Source organism: Poecile atricapillus, chromosome 3 (assembly GCF_030490865.1).
Source record: "Poecile atricapillus isolate bPoeAtr1 chromosome 3, bPoeAtr1.hap1, whole genome shotgun sequence".
Lineage (NCBI taxonomy): Eukaryota > Metazoa > Chordata > Aves > Passeriformes > Paridae > Poecile > Poecile atricapillus.
The window spans coordinates 5,768,784-5,789,829 of record NC_081251.1 but is presented as its reverse complement, the minus strand read 5'-3'; the positions used below and the strand labels follow the sequence as shown (position 1 = coordinate 5,789,829).

The following is a 21,046-nucleotide window of genomic DNA, read 5'->3' as shown; positions in this document are numbered from 1 at the left end:
AATAATGAGTCATTCCAGAGATGCATTAGAATAACTTGAAAGTATAGGATTGCAGTATTCCACCAAAACATTAAAATACAAATGGCCATTCAAGCTCAACTTTTACTTTCTTAAAAAAAAAAAAATAAAGAAAAGGAAAAAAAAAGAAAGGAAAGAAAAATATGAAGGAGGACACAATATCTCCATATAGACCATAAGAACTCAGTTACTGAGCATTTCTAGGCTCAGCTGTTCAAAGACACCAGCAGACGGGTATAACATACAGAGGCCTTTTAAGTCTAAAGTAAAAAATTCCAACAGAACTAGGAGATCTTGTTAAATTCTATGAACACAGACTCACTTTCAATCCACTGATCACCAGAATATCCCCATGCCATCAGGGTCTCTTTCTGTGCTGCACAGGATAACCCACACTACTCTTCACACATCAATTTCAAACCTCTCTGCTTTTTCACTACGCTGTGTCCTCCGCCAGGAGATTTCCTCTTTTGCAGATGCATCAATACATGGAAGCAACCTCCAGATGAGAATGGCTAAATGATACTTACTTCCCGCTTTTTACTCCATTAATGCAGCTTCGCCAGTGTCCTCAAAGTATGTTACATGGAGCACCAGCCACAAGTGGAAATTAAAAATGGGAACTGACTCACAGAGAGAAGACAGAACAAGTGTCATAAAGACACCTCAGCCGAGAGCAGGTAGCACCACAAGTATGTATCTAATGAAATGTATCCAGAGCTATTTGCTTTTTAGCTGTTCTTCAGGGTGAAACTCTAAAGCCTGGACTGTTCTTACAGGGAGCATTTCAGTTCCCACCTCGGTGTAAGAGGAGGTGACTCTGCTGTGTGTATTGGCACAAGAAACACTTAACTGCATGAATTCTGTCTACATCTTTCTACTTCTGTCTTTGTGGTATTTTAAACAAAACACCATGAAAGCTCCTTGAAGGTTGTGTTTGTATGTGCAGATCAAAGGGAAAATAATTATTTGAGATGCTTCCATTATAGGGATTCTTTTAATGTGGTTATTCATCAAATAATTCTTAATCTCTAAGTGTAATTTAAATAATGCTATACCTGGCTAATCCAATCAATTTAGAGTAATTTCTAGTTAGATTAAGAAAAAACTCCAGAACTGTCTCATCAGTGATACCCATATGATGTGGGACCAGTTACCAGCTAAATGTGCTAGACAGAGAGACAGCCAGATAAATCCTGATGGATTAACCAGACTTGACTGTATCTAAAAATAAGTGCTACCCATAAAACTGCTAGAACATGACAAAACACAATTGTCATAAAAGTACAGCCATTGCAAAATAGATAAATCATGGCAAATAAGAGTCTTAGTGAGCTTGCATGGCTATGAGATAAACATGCTGGGCGAAAATCTGCTGAACTGTTTTAAAAAAATGTATTTTCTGTGCACAAATAAGAAACAAAAACTATGCTGTTGATATACTGCTTTTTTTATCTAACTTGGGCCCCTGGGGGTCTACAATGAGTCCATAGCTGAAAACCAACTTCAGGTATGATGAGATTAACCAGGTGCATTAATTATCTGATGGCAAAAGAATTTAAGGGCAAACAAAAAGGCACTATATTATATGTTTCCTCTCTATGCTAGGACTGATCCTGAAAGATCAGGCTCCTGTTTTGTTCTAAATGTCTCCAGTTGGAAGCTTACAGGAGTTCAGGGAATGCAGCACGTTGCAGGATTGTATCTAGTGTGTCTAAATCAGATTATATATAAATACAGTGGGTTTAGTTCTCATTTACAATGGCAGATAATGTATCAAGACCTTGATGTGAATAAGAATCACGTTTGGGATTGCCCAAATTCAGCCAAGCACTTAAGTGAGTGTTTAATGCAATATGTGTGTGGTCCAATAGATTCCAAATTAAGCATGCACTCACATATTTTGCTGAGCAAAAACCAGTGTTTGACAAAGATATAGATATTTCATTTACAGGTCTCTGTTAAACAAAATTAAGCAGGCATAAGAGCAAAAGGAAGAATATAATACTCACTTCTTGGCTCTCTTGGCCCATCCACTGTAACCTTTATAGCTCTGTGGTATGTAGCGACTTGGGGGGGATTTGTCAGGACAGTTATTGTCAAAGTAAAGCTCTTCCCTACAAAGGGAAAAAACAACAAGGAATGAGTGATTACAACATGAAAACAGTCACATGCATGTTCAGTAAAGAATCAGTTTAAAATTATTCCCTGTCGTTACCACAATCGTGAAAATTAAAAACATAACTGACCATAGGAGTTTTCCTCCCCTTCAGTTTTACTCTATGTCAAGAATACGTCCATGTGTTGACAATCTAAATGTTTCTTATTTAATAATGGGTCATCATACAATGACAGAACAAAAGTGATTCACTGCTGAGGACAAGCCAAATTCTTTGCTGCATTGAAAGTGGTGTAAATCCAAAGCAAGTCAGATAATTTAAAAATTTACTCCAGTTTCGCAGCTGTGTGACAGAGAGCAGAATGTGACCACATGTTATTTACTTCACACAGTTTTATCATTTCATTTGTTTGACTTGACTACAATAAGATGAGGAAAGACTATATTTTCCTCCTGGGAGATGTTTTAACAGGGAGTCAGTGTCTCTGTCCTTCGTATGCCAGGGCTAATATGATGATATCATTATTAAGGAGAACGCCTTTTTTCCCTACACATATTCCCTCTATGAAATACCAAGAAAGCCCCCAACTTTCCCGTGAGGGTGAGAAATGTCTTTGTGCACGTACTTTGCTATCGTCAGTCTGCATTGTTGGGTTTTTTTTGTGTTTTTTTTGTTCTACTTTTCAAAGCTTGAATTCAGGCAGTGATTGCACAAGACCATCCACAGCCTTCAGCTGAATGAAAACGTTAAAAAGAAATAAATAAAGGGAGCTGCCTGCATCTGAGCACACATTCTCACAGGCGCTGGCCCCCGTTTGGGAGACTCACTGACAGTTGTAATCTGTTAGATATGCAACGGTTACTCATGTCAGATAGTCAAAACTGAAAACTGTTTCAAGACAGGAAAAGGTGGGCGTACAACAGTGACTCAATAAAACAGTCAGCAATCTTTGGCCTTCATGCTCATTTAAGCTGCTACTTTACCAGACACTTAAAGCTCTTTTTTTTTTTTTTTTTTTCCCCTCCTCCCTGGGTGTATTTGTGCATTTTTGCTCCTAGGGCTTTTCCTCTCGCTGAACTCTGAAGGCATTCAATCAAGGCACAAATCTTAAACTATATGTAGCAGCACAAACTTAATGCAGTTTTTTCAGGCCTAATATAGAACAGCTTATATATAAGGCATAATACAGAACAGAGCTTTGGCTGTCAAATCTAGTAATTGGTCTTTCTTTCTGGTCCAAGTCATATATCCCCCAAACCTGCCTGAGACATGCATCATTTATTATCAGGAGTGCAACTTCAAACTGTCTTGGCTATAATTTTCATGAACTAGAATGTGACATGATTTTTTTTTAAAAGGAAATATAACTGTCATTTAGAATAAAATGATTTTCCAGGTGAAGCTGTGCTCCAGCTGTGCCCAGCTCTCTGGGAGATGCAGGTTAGAGGGAAGGTCAGGACCCTGGCAAATAGAATTATAGAGTGGTTTGGGTTGGAAGGGACCTTAAAAATCATCTTGTTCCAACCTCCCTGCCATAGACAGGGACACCTTCCACTAGACAAGGCTGCTCCAAGCCCCATCCAACCTGGCCTTAAACACTTTCAGAGATGGAGCATCCACAGCTCCCATGGGCAACCCATGCTAATGAGTAACCACCCTCACTATTTCTTCCTAATATCCAATCTAAACTTGCCCTGTCAGTTTAAGCATGCAAAAATCTCAGGATGCTGAATTCTGTCCCAGTGGCATGGGTGAAGGTGGCTTTTCACATTTTCACTGGGAAAAGGATTGTTTCCTAAATCATCACAGGAGCGGCCATAGGTGTATTTAGGACGTCCAGTTTTTGTCCAGTCCTGCCCACCTGCTGTCCCAGAGGTGAACTGTGTGTCCTGCCAGCACAGGGCATGGGCAGCCTTCACACACACAGCAGCAGCCCTACAGTGCCTCCACACTGCTTGTTTAGGGCTGAGAAGCATCCGTGCCTTTTATCCCTCTCCAAACAGGAATTCAGCCCACTGAACAAATATGTATAGTTCTCCAGGCTCAGGTTTAAGGCTTCCTTTGGCACCAGCTTACCATGTCAAAAAGTTCTGACTATTAAATTGTATGCTGATGACATTCAGATCACAGTAACCCCTAGATGATCAGAAGAATATTACTGGTAACAAAGATACTGAAGGGGCTTTTCCATACACATTTGAATGAAGAATTTGGCCTGCCATGCTATTGTTCTCTTTATATACCAAATCTGTATAAATGTCTATTATGACAAAAAAAATTAACAAAATATACTACTTGTAAGAACCTGTAAAATTGTTCTGTAGAAAAGCACTGCAGTATTTTCTACACTAAATATATCTCAACAGGATAAAGTGGCCAGAAAAAATGCATTCCTTTATAAAAAGAGCTACATTTGGACCTTGACGTGAGAATTCCTGACGTGTTACCTCTCAGCCAGCCTGAGCTGAAGAGGTAAGCAGTTAATTTGAGATGGAAACTGGTTTTGTTCTCTAACTGGTATTTTACAAACCAACGTGTGGATGAAGAAACACTGACGAAGCCCCCTCACACTCCATAAACCACAGATCCCTTCACTGTGGGGAGCTGCACGGCCCAGCCAGGGCACTCCAGAGCTTTCAAGAGATGATTTACATATTACAGGATTAAGAATGAAATAAATTTTGAAAGTCCCCTGTTTCAGTGGTGCTGATGCCTTCCACAGCTATTTCACAGCTATCCCTCCTCAGCTACAAAATCCTTTAATGCACTTTTTATCACCTTTCTTTATTGCCCTTAGTCATTTCAACTATCCACTTTCAGAGGCTACAGACTAATTGTAGCTCTCTTTTATTAAATTCCCCAGCCAAGCAGTCATCTGGCACTATTGCTTCAGTGTGTCTAAACTGTGCATTCTTTGTTATTCACACATGTGAGCGGAGCTGACACAGAGGAGGACGAGATGGACATATGCTGAAGCACACGGCAAGCCCCAGAAAGGAGCTTGAAAGGAGACTCGGCAGCCTGTGTGTGCGCGTTGCATATTTTTTCAGTTAGATGCTAATGTGATTAAAGTATCGGGACACAACAAAATTAAGGTTATGATCCTTTGCTTATTGAAGACAGGAATTCTTTCTTCTCTGCGCTGTGGATCGGGCTTGTAAAAGTGAGCTACCGCCTGAAAACCGCATACAAACAATGCTGCATTCGCATCAAACACTCCTGTTACTTACTCTTATGAATCCAAAAAAGGTGTTTAAGAGAAATTATGCAAACAGAAACGTGAAGCTTCTGTCAGGCAAACAAAATGAATATGTATAAAAATCGGGTTTCTCCATTGAGCCATGGGAAGCAAGGAAAAACGTGGGAGAGGAGGTGAAGTGGTAAGTTGATGATTCAGACTTCACAATCAAATTTAGAGATACAGAGATCAAAGCACGAGCTGCTTAGAAAGATGTAAATCTCAAGTCAGGAACAGGTGTGGATTAGTTTCTTGCCACCGAAAAATGATTTCTTTATTAGTTTATTTTTTCCTGTTCTACTTCAGGACTTGTATTTACTGATATTTTTCTATGTAAAGAGCTTTCTCACTTCTGTTTGCAACTACTGATTTCTTTTCCTGCTATTTTAAGCAGAGTTCTAAAAATCTATCATTAGTGATAACTCTTTCTCCTTCTCTCCTTCTCTCTCTCTCTCCCCCCCTCTCTGTTCTAAGTCTGGAAGACAAGTCTGGACCAATTTCTCCATCCTGCCTCTGGCAGGAGAATGCAGCATTTCAGATCCTCCACCGAGTCCCGGCTGCTTCAAAGGAAAAACCCTACTTTCTTCCGTTAAGATCATAAGAAATATAGGGGGAGGGGGTCAGCTCTGTTTGGACATAATTACACTTCATCAAAAGAAGCTTTCTTCATCTTCCATGCGTGAAAAGTCTGCAAGCAGTTAAGTCTGTCTTTTTTCTTCCTTTTTTTTTTTACTTTTTTTTTTTTTTTTTTTAAATATAAAAATTGCTATTTGGGAAACTAGCCAAAACTCAGAAAGCCAATATAGTAAAACAGTGCACACCCTTTGTTTTTCTTTGAAGTCTCTTAAATAAATATGTTGAGGGTTTGAAAAGTATACTATCACTTTTCCATAGATTCTACCCAGATTGATCAGAGAAAAAGTCTTCCAAGTCTACTAGATAAAAAATATAAATTAAACTACAGGAACCAAATTTTAGGATCTCTGTGTTTGTGTCTGTATCTGTATCTGCTGAGGCTTTAAGCCGTCTATTTCATTTCCTATGCTTTAATAAAAAGTATATATCATAGGTTTGAAATTAAATCCTCAGATCAGAAGTAGTGCATCACATTTCAGTCCTTTTTCAGCACTACTAAAAGGTTGATACACTACTGAACTTCTACTGTAAGGCAGCAGTAGTGATGGAGCCAGAGAACTTTCAAACCTAATCCATCAGCAGAATAACAAAGTAAACTGATTATTTAAAGAAGACAAATGGAAGAGATAGGCAACACCTTATTCACAGGGGGAATAGACTCCATATTTATGTAGCATTACTGTTAGTAAAATTATTCTTTCTTTCAGGTTATTCTCTATTATTAATACCTTTTAAGTTCTAAAATGATAAAGCTAATTTTTGGCTATGTAATTAAAATAAACAATAATCAGTAAGTCATGCTTATGGACTCCCTTTCACAAGGCACTTGTAAAAATAAGCTGACTGATTTGGACTATCTGGGCCTCTGTCATATGTTTAATTTTTTTTCAGACAAAACCTCTCTTCTTCCATAAGATGAACCCCAACTGCTTTTTAAAGAATATTAATGTAAAATTTTCCGTATTGCTAATTTCCCAGCACAATTATTCTGCTTCTTTTGCTTTGTTTTTCCCTATGCAGGGCTAATTTAGAACAAAATGAGTAATTACTTCAAATACATAAAGGAAAAACAATATGTAGGTTGAATCAGTGACTGATACAATGCCACTTTGAAGACTCCTGCAACAAGAACTGCAGTGCCAGCTTCCTTTGAGCTGTCCTTTCAATCATTACCTGAAGTCTGAAAGCTGCTGTGTGACCCTTAAAGAGGAATTCTTGCAAATTTGCAATGATTACAAAAGCTTCCTATAAGTGTAGTGCAGTTTTCAGATTACAGGAAACTCCTAAAGAGCTGGAAGACAATGACAGCACTTTACATCTTAAAAAAAAAAAAAAAAAAGAAATTGAAAGTTACCCTGTCCTTTAAAATAAAGGTTAAATTGAGTTTGTGCCCAAGCTTACCAGCAATTCATAAAAAGTCAACCAGCTTACTAAAAAGAAAAGTGGGGGTGATTTTCACAGGTTTGGTTTAAAGGGCAGTTTGGTTTAAGGGCAGAAAAGCCACTAGCAAGCTTTCCACCAACATCTGTTGAGCCTTGAAAGCTTTAAGTCCCTAAAGAATACAACCTATAAGTGATATGCAAAATCCTCCTAATTACAGGTCTTCTGCAACAGCTTCAGAAGTGGCTCTATTGCTAAAGGGAATTCTCCACCTCTCACTGCCATGGCCCGAAATACACTCCCCTGACTCTGCATAACCTGGATCACAGATATTCCCTTTTACTTCCACCCTTCCTGTGTGATTCAGACAGGGAAGCAGGTACTCCCTGAATCGTTTTTCAAAACCTCTGTCTGATAAAAAGCTACAGAGACTCCTAACTTGCTTTGTGCAAATGCCAAAGTTTGAAAAAATATGTGTACACCACTAAAAAAAAAAAAAAAAGACTGACATTCTGAACAACGTGGTCTAGTGGAAGGTATCCCTGCTCATGGCAAGGGGTTGGAATGAGGTGAGCTTTAAGGTCCCTTACAAACCAAACTTTTCTGTGATTCTATGAACAATGGATTTATGGGTTAATCAGTATTTCATTGCAAAGTAAGTTTGACATGTAGGCATCGTTTTTCACGTCATTACGAACACGTAAAAGGCAGTGGCCTACCTCTTCCACTTCTGCCCACAAATCGTAAGTCATTAAATCTGGCCACCTGGTTCTTCATCACGGCAGAAGCGTTTCGCAGCTCTGCAGAGTAGTTCTCATCGTTTCCAGCCATGACGGTCACCACCGTCCCATCGGGCACTTCTCCTAAGGCCACCACCTGTAAGAACGGGGAGACAATCATTGGTGAAGCCACACTTTGGAGCTGTGTGCTTCCCTCACAGCTCTGCAGGCTCCCACACTCGTGAAGAAGTTCTGTGGTGAGGATTCTGGTACTCGCTGTGCACAGAACAAAGTGCCACATCAAACACTGAAATATCGTGTTTTGTCTCCGTTTCTCAGAGCTTCTTCACTGTTGCATTTCTTCAGAAACGTTCAACCTCCTTACGTTGGGTGCACACTTTAATGCTTTCTGAAGGACAATTTTGTTCTTAGCAAGCAGGGAGCAGTGAGAGAACATGAGACAAGGCTTGTATCTGTAAATTATGCACGGGAAAGCATTTGAAATGGAAAGCTAGAAATTAGTATTAGCAGGCTTATCACCCAGATTCAGTTCTGTTCTGGTTGCACCCATCACCCTGACCCCTGAGCTCCTCAAAGAGAGAGATCCATGCATCCACCCATCCCAGAAGTGGCACTCGGGGCACCAGCAGGCAAAGCTCTACACCCAACACACTCTGCAATGGAGCACTTTATGGCTGGAATTCAAACTTCTCATGTGCAATATAAAACAAAGCTGTATTTCCTTGCGGGCATGTAAATTTTCATAGTGCTTGCAAGAGCCACATGTGGTTAGTACTGATACCTCCCTCAAATTCCAGGATGGGTGAACAGAAGATATCAAAGTATTTCATTTCTCCTTACGTTCCAGCTACCTGATAGTCTCTCTTTCATGCTTCAGTGGTTGTGCAGTGCTCCAACATCTGATTAAATAAATGTCATGGAGCAGACAGCTTCTGATTTGAAAACATCAGGAATACCTACAGTGTTAGTGCTCTGTGGCTTCTTAAAGCAGAAATAAAGTTAAACAGGAATGCTAAGTTACTAGGAAGAAAATATACACACAGGGCAAAAATGTCCACAAAAATATTAATAAAATAACCTCCTTTCCCCCAGTTGGCTAATTCTGATACTGAAAATAAATTTACAACAAGAAGAGATTTAGAAATATTGCATCGCTGAGCCAAAACTTGAAAAAATATCTTAAGCTACGAAGTCTCTGCCCTTGCAGTTACTACCAATTTACATGGTCAGATATGAGTTTTTATATTATTCAGAGTAATTTATTCTGTCTCCTGAAATACATATTACATTTTGTCACATGGCCTTCCTGAAATGTTTTTTTCTGTAAATGATCCTGGCTGAAACTAATAATTGCAGGTTGTAGGTGATATTAATTCAGTGGAAAGAATGAGTTCTGGATATATAGGGAGAGCATTATGTGGTCCAGTGAACTGTACAATGTTTCTCTAAAACAAAAGAGGAATTACAATCATACAGAAATGGGCCATATTACTGAAAACTATAGCTTATTTAATTTAAAAGAAATATTGAGGAGACAGAAGCAAGTGAAATTTAAACGCTGTTTGAAAAGAATTTACCTGCTTCTCTTTTTTTGCATAAAAACCCCAAAATCTAAAAGCTAAGTTTTGCCACAAACTACTGTGAGGTCTTCATGTATCAAACAAAGATTTTACTTTAAAGTCATATGAAAGTCCCTGAATGTAAAAATAGAGGAACCACCACTGTGGCTAAGATCTGAGGTCCCAATAACTCTCTGCCTTGAGTCTGGCAGCAACCAGGTCTGACGGCTTCAAAGCCAGGTGTAAGAAATTATAAATAATAATCAAATAACAAATAATAATCTGGTGAACAGATTACAGAGCTGACTCTAAGCATTAACAAATGGTTACTGGTTTAAACTGTGAAGCATGGAGCTTGAGACTACTTATAAACCACTCCCTTCCCAGTCTGCAGCAGACCATGCTATCTCGGGACAGTCTTGTTGTGCCCATCAGCATCCCAGGGAGTTGCACCCTATGCCTTTTATATCTCACAAAACAACAACAAAAAATCACATTAGCTCCAGAAATGCAAAGCACCTGAGAGCGCAGCAGGAAGCACAAGGCTGCCAGGGGCCTGGGAAGAGGGAGCAAGGTGCCTGAAGCCTCAGCTCATCTCTTTCTCCCCAGGTACCCTCAGAGTATGGACAGGCAGCACCATCACAGCCCTGTCTCAGTCCCAAACCCAGGTACAGCTTATAACACCTGGCAGGAGGGAGCAAAATCCCTTAAAAGACTCTCCTCTGTCCTCTATTGCTTTTCAGAGCTTTCCTTCCTGCCCTTTCCACTCGATGTCAGTTCAATTTGTCAGCTTAGCCATCAGCCCAGAGCTGCACGTGCCGCTGCCGTCGCCGAGCAATTGCAGCTAATCAAGAGGTTCATCATTACTGAGAAGCCTTGGATGCAGTATCATTGTTCATCTCCTTCAGAAAGGACCAAAGGACAAGACAAACTGAAATCAGAGATGAAATTAAAAACTTTGGATCATAAAATAAAGCCCTATAACATGGGAAGCTCCCTTACCACACAACAGGAGTAAAAGGGTTATTTTTTTCTTACTTCGATACTTTCCTGCCACAAAATAGCCTAAGACTATTGCACATGTACATAGAGGCGCTGGGTAGAAAGAAGCTTTGAAAAACAAGTTTGAAACCTGGAGAAGTACACGTCATTTTGAGAATTTTCAAAAGTAATTGTACATACTGAAAGACTGCTGGCATAACGTCTAATTTGGCAATTTAATGCCATGTATCAATACAAAATTAATTGAATATTCTTAGAAAGAGGATTGTAAATGCACTGTGAAATGAGTAAGGACTGTGTTAAAAATTAAAGATTAGAATTGGCCACAGTGCACATTCCTTACCTATCTTTTAATACTCAATATCTTTACTATTTCAAAATCTTTATTTTCTATATTAAGCTCCCTACACATTTTGATGATAAAAAGTAGATTCTGTTCTTTTTTTTTTCTTTCCTCCTTTCAGTTAGAGCTCAAAAAGGTACACGAATCCCCAGAATAAAACCAAACTAATTCTTATGAGTTGAAAATAACTATGTGTTTTTTGCATAACACAAGTCTGGTTAGGCAACCTGTTTGCCCAGTTTCAGTCCAGTGGGATTTGAACTGGCCAAAGTATGTAGCCTGAAGACGGAAGTTATAAGCACAAAGCAAAACTCCTACACAACAGCAGGTACTCAGACTTTTTGCAGAGTAAAATGCTTGTCTGAAAAAAAAAAAAAAATGGCCAACACTAGTGTACATGCTAACTAGTTCCTCTCAAACATTGATATCTGCCACTTCAAAAGCTTTCTTGCGAAACACTGAATTCAAACAGCCTCTGAATGTAAAATCTGTATTGAGAATGCTTTTCCCAGACATTGCCAAAAGAGCATCTGATACTATTAAAATATTTCAGTGTCCTGTAACTTAAAACAGAATAACTGATTCACGCTACTTTTTGTTTCAAATCTACATCTGGGCTGACAATTTATATAGCAGGTTTCAGCTTGAAGCTATTTAAAACAGCTGAGTTATAAACTCTGAAAATTGGGGTTTGGAGGGAAATGCTGACAGACCCTGAACTACTGTGGTGCTACTGGAGAAATGTTTTAAACTCCACATCCCATTTTTTCCCCTGCATTTAGGTCCACTAAGACTCTCTGCTGCTATTAGCATCATACAGAAGTCACTTCTAACCTCCAACATGGCAGTCTGGTACTTTATGACTGGCAGTAAAAACCCCCACAGAGGGACCAAATTCTGACGACTCGACTCAAATAAAGTATTGCTGGCTACCGAGATTCCAAAGTGAATATGATTTGGACCTGGGTGCACAATATCCATTTATTTTATTCTGAATATTAATAGCTAGAGCTGTATTAATGAGTACTCATCTAATACTCTTCCCCACAAAGCCAGTCTGCATTAACAATCTTCTTAGTGAGCACACGACAGGGACTCCCTCCCCAGTGTGTGCAAATATTAATAGTTAAAATTCAAACCTAATGCTAAGCCAACACTATTTCAAAAAATTATAATCAAAACCAGCACTGTTTATAACATACTTCCTCTCCTGCATATGATTTATATCTGTTTTTTTAAATTAAAACAGTGCTATATCCAGCGTACGTTTTCGCTTGGAATCGCTGTGAGAGAATTATGACACACTTAACACACCACTCAAAACATTATCATCAACATATTATTTATTGCCAATAAAACTTCACAAAGTGTGTTGTCTGTGAGCTATTTCATTTTCAAGTTATTGTTTAGCTGAGATTTCTATAGCTCAGATCTGTCTCTTTTCCCTTTCAGAGCTGTTTCCCATTCTGATGTAACACAAGCAAGTGTTTCACTGTATGATATATGCAGCTCCTTTGGTCTAAAACTACTGGGCAGCTGCATGCAAGTTGCATTTGAAAAATGAAATAGATTTTATTTTTTTTTTTAAAGGGTCAAAAGTATTTCAAGTGAGTTTCAAATTAATTTACAGGTATATAAAGGCATCGGTAATTTTGGCATATTTTTAAAAGCGCATATTGTATATGAAAACACAGCTGCACCCACAGCAGCCGGGTGCAAGGGGCAGCGTGTGCCTCTGATACATCTGAAAATCGGTCAGATCTGCACCTCCATGTCAGCAATCAAACACAGGACCCACATATAAGACAAATATAAATACATATATATGAACACAAAAAGATTGGGGAACAGTCTAATCCTTTGTCTACCTTTTTATCTCATGTAAGCATTCTTATTGTAATAATATTCTAAATACTTTAATATTTAGTTTAGATCTTTCCCTTATTCTAATGAGATGCAACCGCATCCTTTGAATTGCTGTGGGGTAGGAGAAGGCTCAGACACCTCAAATGAGAACAACAACGTGAGCACGATAATGCAACAGCTCCCGCGTCCCTGCTTTAAAGAGTAACTATAACACCAACTTAATCTAGTGCTCAATTAAATTATAATCACAATTCTCTGAAAGCTCCTCCTCCTTACCCCGCAGCCCCTCTGAATCAGAATCATTGTGATCCACTTGTAGAGAGCCTCTGAGTGCTACACCAAGCCATGAAGCCAAAAGACACCCCATTTTCCTGCCATTTCTGCTTAGTCTGACCATCGTGTCCTGCACAAGTAGGCCCTCTGCAAAGGGTTCCTCCCGCAATTCCAGCCTCTCCGAGCTGTTCCCACACACACGAGCACTTTAGCCAAGCCTCACCCGCACACCCGCAACATCTACAAAGCAAATCCCCATCGTTATCAGCACTCACTTTACCAGGGGCTCATTTAAACACTTTTACTATTTCTTCCCGAACAAACGGCCATGATAACACGGCTGGCAGACGGGAAACACAAGAAAAAGGCGATGTTCTGGAACGATCTGGGTGAGACTGTTCCCAAACTTTTTTGTCTTCTCAGGGATTTCCAGGTGTGTTATTTTTCATAGGAAAATGTGGGTATGTTGAGACCATTGCAGGGCCACCCCATCACACTCTGACCCATGACTTGCTTAGGAAGGCACTTGGGGACACCCCAGCCATTGCCCCCTCCCTACCAAAAGCCACGGGAAGGAAAAGTCCAGGGGGAGCACTTAGAAACATTGCTAGAGGAGGAAAAGGGCTTGCTTTAAAGCACGCAATTATTGTTGTTATTATTACAGGTTTTTTTCTAAAATCGTTTCCTCTCATTAGCGCGCCATAGGGATGGAGACAGAAAATTAAAAGCAGCATCCCCAGAGCAGAGCGGGGTGGGATTTATTATGGAAATGTGCGACCCTGCCAAGGAGAGCGTCTCTGGGCAGCCACTTCCTCGGTTGTCCACCAGGAGAAGGGAAGGGGCCCTGTGTCCCCCCCCCCCTCCAGGTGTTCTGTGTCCCCCTTTCCCAGTCCCATCTCTGCCCGGGCTGTTGGAGGGCAAAGCCCCGCTCCCTCTGCCACTCCAGCCTGACCCTGGAACTCCAGCCGCCCCCCGGACGCTTCAGAGCCACCCCAAATCCTCCAGGCCCACTCCCGGGAGCGGAGAGGAGGAAGGGGCACCCCCGTGGCTCAGGGACTGGTGTTTCGAGGTGGAGGTGCCGCACTGAGCTCCGGCTGAGGGCTGACTCCCTCCTTCCCCAGGGAGGGAAAGAAGGTTTCTAAAAAAAAATAATAAAAAAAGCCCAGGGAGAGAGGCTGGGGGAGCAGGGGGTGTCTCCCGGGGGGATGCTGAGGGGGGTGCCCCTGGGCTGCCGGGGGGGACACGCCGGCAGTGCCCCGCGGGGATGGAGATAACGGGATGGCTCCGGGGATGCGGGCCGTGCAGGGGGGGCGGGCAGAGCATGGGGGGCACCGGGGGCGCAGCAAGGCTGAGGGGGGCAGAGCTGGCACACGGGGGGCACAGGAAGCGCAGAAGGACGGGGGGCACGGCAGCCACTGCAGGACCGGGAGAGCGGGGTGAGAGGCACTGCGGGGGCTGCACTCCGGCACATCGCGGAACCGGGGCACGGGAGGCACAGCAGGACGGTGACAGGATACAGAAGCCGCTTGAACATTTTGGGGGGAGCGGGAGTCATTGCAGGACTCGGGGGGTCAGAGAAGCCCCACGGGGGCACAGAAGGCATTGCAGGATGGGGGTGCACGGGGAGGCATTGCAGAGCTGGGGGCGTGAGGGGGGTACAGGAGGCACTGCGGCCCGGGGACCACCGGAGACATTGCGGGGGCAGAGGGGTCACAGAAACCCCTTCGGGCCGGTGGGGCACTGAGATGCTGCAGGGCGGGGGCGGGAGGGCACAGAAGTCCCTGCGGGCCGCGGGGCACAGAAAGCACTGAAGGACAGGGCTGGGGGGATGGAACTGCGGGACAGACACAGAGAAATCCCTCCGGGCCGTGGGGCACAGAAGCTCCTGCAGGACGGGGATAACCGGAGACACTGCGGGCCGGGGAGGGGGGGGGCACAGAAGTCCCTACGGGAGGAAGGGCAGGGGGCGCGGGGGGAGCATCCCGGGCCGCGGCGGCTGCGGGAGGGGGTGTCTCACCTTGAACGCCACCGGGAGGGTCTTGTTGCAGCGCCAGTGCGAGGGCAGGACGGAGCAGAGGAAGTTGGGGCTGTCGGTGCGGACCAGCTCGGCGGGGTGGTCAGCGATGATCTCCACCATGGTGCGGTTATCGTGGGGGCGCAGCCGGGGCACGGCGGCCGCCGCGTCCTGTTGCTGCTGCTGCTGCTGCTGCTGCTGGGCTACCACCACCGGGCTGACCTCGCTCATCTTGCCGGGCTGCAGGCTGCTGGAGGGGGGGCTGAACCTCCGGCTGGTGCTGGGATCTACGGGAATACGCATCACAACAGCCACAAGTTAGCGAATTGGGGGGCGGGGGGGGGAGCGGTAGGGGGATCGCTGGTAGAGGAGGCGTGTAGTGGGGGGTGGGGGTTGTTAAAAAAAATATATATGTATCTAGCGAAAAAAAGGGGTGAATGAAAAAGTGGAGGGGTGAGGACAAGGGGCAAAAAAGCAAATCAGACAAAAAATAGAAAAAAAAAAAAGGAGCGGATTAAACGCAAGAGAAAAAAATCTCAGTCTGTTTTTGGTTTGTTTTGGTTTTTTTTTTTTTTAAAGAAAGATGGACGGGGCGAGGGGTGATGCCGATCTGGGGGCGCCTGCAGCCTGGAGCAGCGAGGAGGCAGAGGCTGGCGGTGGGTCCGGGGCTGCCCCTCTCAGCACAGCCCGGCTGGAAACTGCATGGTCCCGGCTTCTGCCCAGCTGCAAAGCGCTGCTGCTTCTCCTCCTCCTTCCTTCCTTCCTTCCTTCCTTCTCGCACAGTCTCTCTGCTCTTTTCCCTCCTTCTAGCCACCGCTTCTTCCCTCAAGTGCTCGAGTTTCGTCCCTTTTTTCTTCTCCTCCCTTCCCGTCTTCTTTTCCTTTTCGGATTTTCCAAAGGTTGTCTTGGGAGGAGTAGAACTCGCTGCTGGTTCAGCTTCCTGGGCTGCTGCTGCTGGTGGCCGCCAGAATCGTAGCGTAACTCAGCCCCGGAGAGGAGCGGAGAGGAGAGGGGGGGTTCAGGGGAACCTCCCGGTTTCCTCCGAAGAAATCTTCCTCCTCCGGACACACACACAGAAAAAAAAAAAAAAAAAAAAAAGAAAAAAAAAAGAAAAAAAAAAAGAAAGAAGGAGCAAACAAAAAGCCTCGCTGGGACAGAGGCGAGGAGCCGCTGGTTTCCCCCGCTTATTGCCTCTGGCTTCAGGAAGCGGGAGCTCGGGAAGGGGCTTGGGAAAAGTGGCTCCCCCCCTCCAAAAAAAAGGTCTCCCGAAGCGATTTCGGCGGGGAAACAAAGTTACTGGGGTTGTTGGGGCGAAGAGGAAAGTCACAGGGCTGATAATTACAACAGACTTTTTAGCTAGTTCCTTTCGGAGGATCAGGACTTAAGAAAAGTTGAACATTCGGATTCCCAGGGAAAAAGAAGCGGGGATCATAGTTGAAAGAAAACAAAAACAATCAGCACAACAACAAAACACCCCTCCTTAGGCTGTTTTCTAAAATATGACCAAACAAATTCTAGGAAAAGGCAGCCCGGTGCAGCCCGGTCCTTCACATGAAGTCGCTGCTGGATCCAAGTCCGTAGAGTTGAATAGGCGAACAAAAATCTTGCTTTTTTTTTCCGCCCTTGATGAACAACAGCAGCAGCAGAAAAAAAAAAATATCATTAAAATGTCGCTTTGTTTGAGTTATTTTTCTTTCTGGAAAATCGGGTTAAAAATAATAATTATGAAAAAAAAAGCAACCAAAAGTTACAAACTTCTTTTGGGTCCCAAGAAGTTGAGGTCGGGGAAGATGAAGGAGCCGGAAAAAAAATAACAAACCCACGCCACAGTTTTTTTGTCCTGAATGTGGTTTTTGGAGGCTGGGATTTCTAATGATTAGGTTTTTGTGGTTTATATATACAGGACTCTCTGGCTAAGGCGATCATTATGCTGATGAGAGTCAGTAGCACGTGGTGCTTCAGTCCTCAGACTTTTGCAGCCTTCAAAATAAATAAACCAATGTGCATCCCCCCCAGGAGGAGAAACTCTCACCCACGGGGAGAGGGACGGGGAAGGGGGGGAGCAGGAGACGGTCTCCGATCTCCAGTTCTCTCCGGGTTTTTTCCATTAACACTTTTGGGCTTATTTGCTTAAATTAAAAAAAAAAAAAAAAAAAAAAAAAGCAACAAAAAAAAAAGCATGAAAAATCTTGTTTGCAAGAAAAAAAAAAAAAAAGAGTAAGAATAATCTGGTGCCAAAGAGTATTTTGCTAAGTCTCCGGTAGTCTAAAGCCTAAACCATTTCCTTGAATGAATGAAAGCTATAAAACCCCCTTCAGACTATTAAGGTAAAGGGAGTCTGGTTTGTTTTCTCCCTTAAAAAAAAAAAAAAAAAAAAAAAAAAAAAAAAAAAAAAAAAAAAGGGCAGATCTTATTAAAAACCATTTACATACCCAATGGTATGAAAGTGTCACCGCCTCCCCGCGCAGATAACAGCCTATCACAACCCGCCCTCTAATTTCTAAGGCTTTACTCCGACTTGCTACTTCCACCTTCTTGTAAAAAGTCGGCGCTGCGTGTGTGCTCCTTGCTCGCCGCCTGTGTGTGACTCGGGGCGCTGTGTGTGTGTCTGTCTGCGCTGGGGGGTGCGGGGGATGTGGCCCTTCCAAGAGCTCTTCTGAGCCCCGAGCACGGCACCTCGACCCAGCCGGGTTTGTCCCGCTGGACGCTGCGCCAAAAGTCGGCGGAGCTGCCCCGGCAGAGCTGCCCCGCATTGCCGAGCTCGGGGTGGCCGAGTGCGGCTTTAGGGCTGGGGATACCTCCGGGGCTGTTCCTGCACCCGCGGAGCCTCCGTGCCCTCCTCCTGCCGGGCGGCACCGCTGTCCCCGCGCCTTCCTGCCCCGCCACCCCCAATTTCTGAGCCCCCAGGGCAAACCCCGGCTGTGCCCGGGGAAGGTGCGAGCAGAGGCGGCGGCGGCTCCTGCCCCGCTCGGCTCCGGAGCAGAGAACAACCCGCAAGCTCCGCCGATCGGTCACAGGGGAGAGCTCTCGCTCCGCGCACCGCGGCTGCGGCTGCGGCTGCCGCCCCCGCTCCGCGCCCGCCGGGCGCCCACTCAGTCCCGGCTCCGCAGCCGTCCCTCTATCCACCTCTCCATCCATCCACCCATCCATCAACCCATCCATCCATCCCTCCGTGCCTCCCTCCGCTCCGCGGCTTTCCCACGCTTCCCGCGGGGAGCGGCACCCCCGACCCGCTGCCTTGCAGAGATCTGTGCCCTCCGCTTTTCTATTTCCTCAACGCTTTTCTTTTTTTTTTTTCTTCTCTTTTATTTGATTTTTTTTTTTCCTTTTCTTTTCCCGGCCCAAGGTTGCAAGGGCTCTGGAAGTTTTTTATGCCGTTGAGAAAACGCGATCCATGTGGATAACGCTGCAAACCCCTCCTGAGCTCGCCCTGCTTCTCCTGTCAACCACAGGGATCTGCTTTTCCCCAAAAGTGGCCACAGGCGTTTCCAAGGCACAATTACTCATCACCTATACGGATTAGTATATATACATAAGCTCTGGTTTGCTGTGGTTGTGACACAGAAAATACATTTTTTCATACTTATTTTGGCAAAATATTTATGTCCATAGATTCTTCTGGCTTCCTTCCCCCCTTCTTTAGCTGGCTCTAATACATTCCCAAAGAGCCATTCCAAAGGCACTAGAAAGAAGGCAAAGAGTTGTTTTACATCCAAATGCTATATGATCCTGACAATCATGATTTATTTCATTTCAAACAAGAAGATACGTTTCCACGTTTAATTAGTCACACTAAAAATTTTACAGTCACCTCTCTTCCTACTAAAATAAAATAAAAAGTTAATTAGGATAAACTAAAATAAGTCATTGGAAGCTACCAGTTTAAGGTCACCTAAAATAGTCCAGGGTTATTTATAATGTAGAAATAAAATTTTCCACTGAGTGCCCTAACAAAGTTTCAGGTATCTGGCACAGCCGATTTTCAGTCTCCGTGCAAAAATATCTTTCTGCTGAACATTTACACATTTAACAGGAACTTACTACAGTCTGGAACAGATCATGGCTCAGAGCTCTAGAATTTTATTTAAATGGTTATGGACAAATTAATAAAAGTACCAGTAATGTTTATGGACCTACATAAAAGCTGGATGGGATTTTTCAGAAGAAGTCATTCATGTTATGATATATATAATCTGGAACGTTGGCTTGGATTTGGCTGGAATGGAGAGCAACCCTGCTGCTCGGCTTTTCTCGGGTTTTATTTCAGAACTTCTCGGAATTTTAGCACTGGTTGCAAAATGGGTCATATTTTAAGATCTTAGAGAATTGTAGGAGGTTGGGGAAAAAAATGTGCTTGCGCTGCAAGTTATATCTTAACAAACACCTTCAGATCCACTTTACAATATCGAATTTTCATTAGTATGGCTGGGCTTGCTGCAATTTAAATTGTCTGTTAGCTTTTTCACTTTTAACTGTGTTGTGAATACAGCCATAATTAGACTGCTTTTGGACAAAAAGGTAATGTTTTAAAGAGCACTGAGTTTGTTTACCATCACATTTCTAAAACATAGGCCTAGTACGCTCCTGTTTAAGTACTGGGTGCTCAAGATGAAAAATAATTATCAGATATGAAAGATTCTAACCTGGATGATGTTCCCTAAATAAATAGTTTTGATGCCAGTTTTCTGGGCTGGAATGTGCTGCAAAAACGATGAATACAGAATTTATTTTGAGCCTCTCTATGTATGTAAATAGCCTTTGTGAAACGGGAATAAATGAATGGGTTCACTGGGTTTGTTATTGTATTTGATATTTTTAGCCAGAGCGACTAGAGCGATGTCAGCAATTATTACCATAGTGAAAGAATTGCCAATGTTCTTGTTTCCAACATCTACCTTCCCGAAGTTTTTTATTCACTCATGAAAGTGTGCATCGAGCCAAAATATGTGAACTTAAGTAAACTTAATGCTAGAGCAGGTTTTTCCCAAACTTCCATTCATTTCAGTAGGGGCGAGATAAGCTCCAGTGTCTCTTGGCAGTGCTTTACTTTCACTTTGGTTGGAAGTTGACTGTTTGCCCAGCTATTCTTTGCTTTTTCTTAAGTATGACAAATAGTAACTCTAGATTAGCACGTTATTCGGTCTGCTAAGTAGGCGTGTGGTAATGAGTTCTGTAACTGCAGCATTCTTACTCAGACTATGGATTACTATGGTTTGTTTAACTACTGTGTCCCTGCCCCACTGATTTACAGCCCAGATAAAAGAAGATTCTTTGTGTCCTGAAATTATTTTAAAGCATTTAATATTTCAGCATCATGCACTGCTTTTTAGCATTTATAGTCCCTGACACAAACAAAAACATAAAGATTTGATAGGCTAGAAAATGATTGCATAAAAAAAATGAACTAGAGAATTTTACTTTTCCCCTCAGCATTTTCAGTACGAAGTGAGGACTGAGACCTGAGACTCTTGTGTTCTGTCTCGGGATCTGATGCTGAATGCTCTGGGATCTCAGACAGGACTTTTACCAAGTTTTCCTTCAGTATAGAATGTGGCCCTAAGTACTACATATATACATTTTGAGACAGAAAAATATGTGTTAAATTCTTAGAGATCCAAAGATGAGCAGGGCTTGGCATCCAGTAATACCAGGAAAAAAATTTGGAAATCTGGTAGGAAACCTGCCCTGTCCCTGCTGAAAAACTGTTGGCTTCTCCATGGCACAGAGAGAAACACGGGCTGTACAAACGACAAAGTAAACAATTACTGCTCCTGTATTTTTCCTAAATGCTGTATTTTCTGCTTCTCTAATATGCAGGGACTACAAGCCTAGGTGTGGGTCCTGCTGTAGAGTTCTC

General features: G+C 43.1%; 1 protein-coding gene across 3 annotated transcripts in view; it reads right to left on the bottom strand.

Moving 5' to 3' along the window:
• RUNX2 (RUNX family transcription factor 2) overlaps nucleotides 1–15,507 on the bottom strand; it is a 157,424-nt gene extending 141,917 nt beyond the window's left edge. For all 3 annotated transcript variants that reach the window (XM_058836066.1, XM_058836067.1, XM_058836068.1), the window contains exons 1-3: nucleotides 15,193–15,507; nucleotides 8,112–8,268; nucleotides 2,031–2,135 (exon numbers count right to left, since the gene is read on the bottom strand). In XM_058836066.1, the coding sequence (XP_058692049.1) occupies nucleotides 2,031–2,135; nucleotides 8,112–8,268; nucleotides 15,193–15,492 (562 nt within the window). In that variant the 5' untranslated portion in view covers nucleotides 15,493–15,507. The remainder of the gene's footprint in view (nucleotides 1–2,030; nucleotides 2,136–8,111; nucleotides 8,269–15,192) is intronic.
• Nucleotides 15,508–21,046: the final 5,539 nt, after the last annotated feature.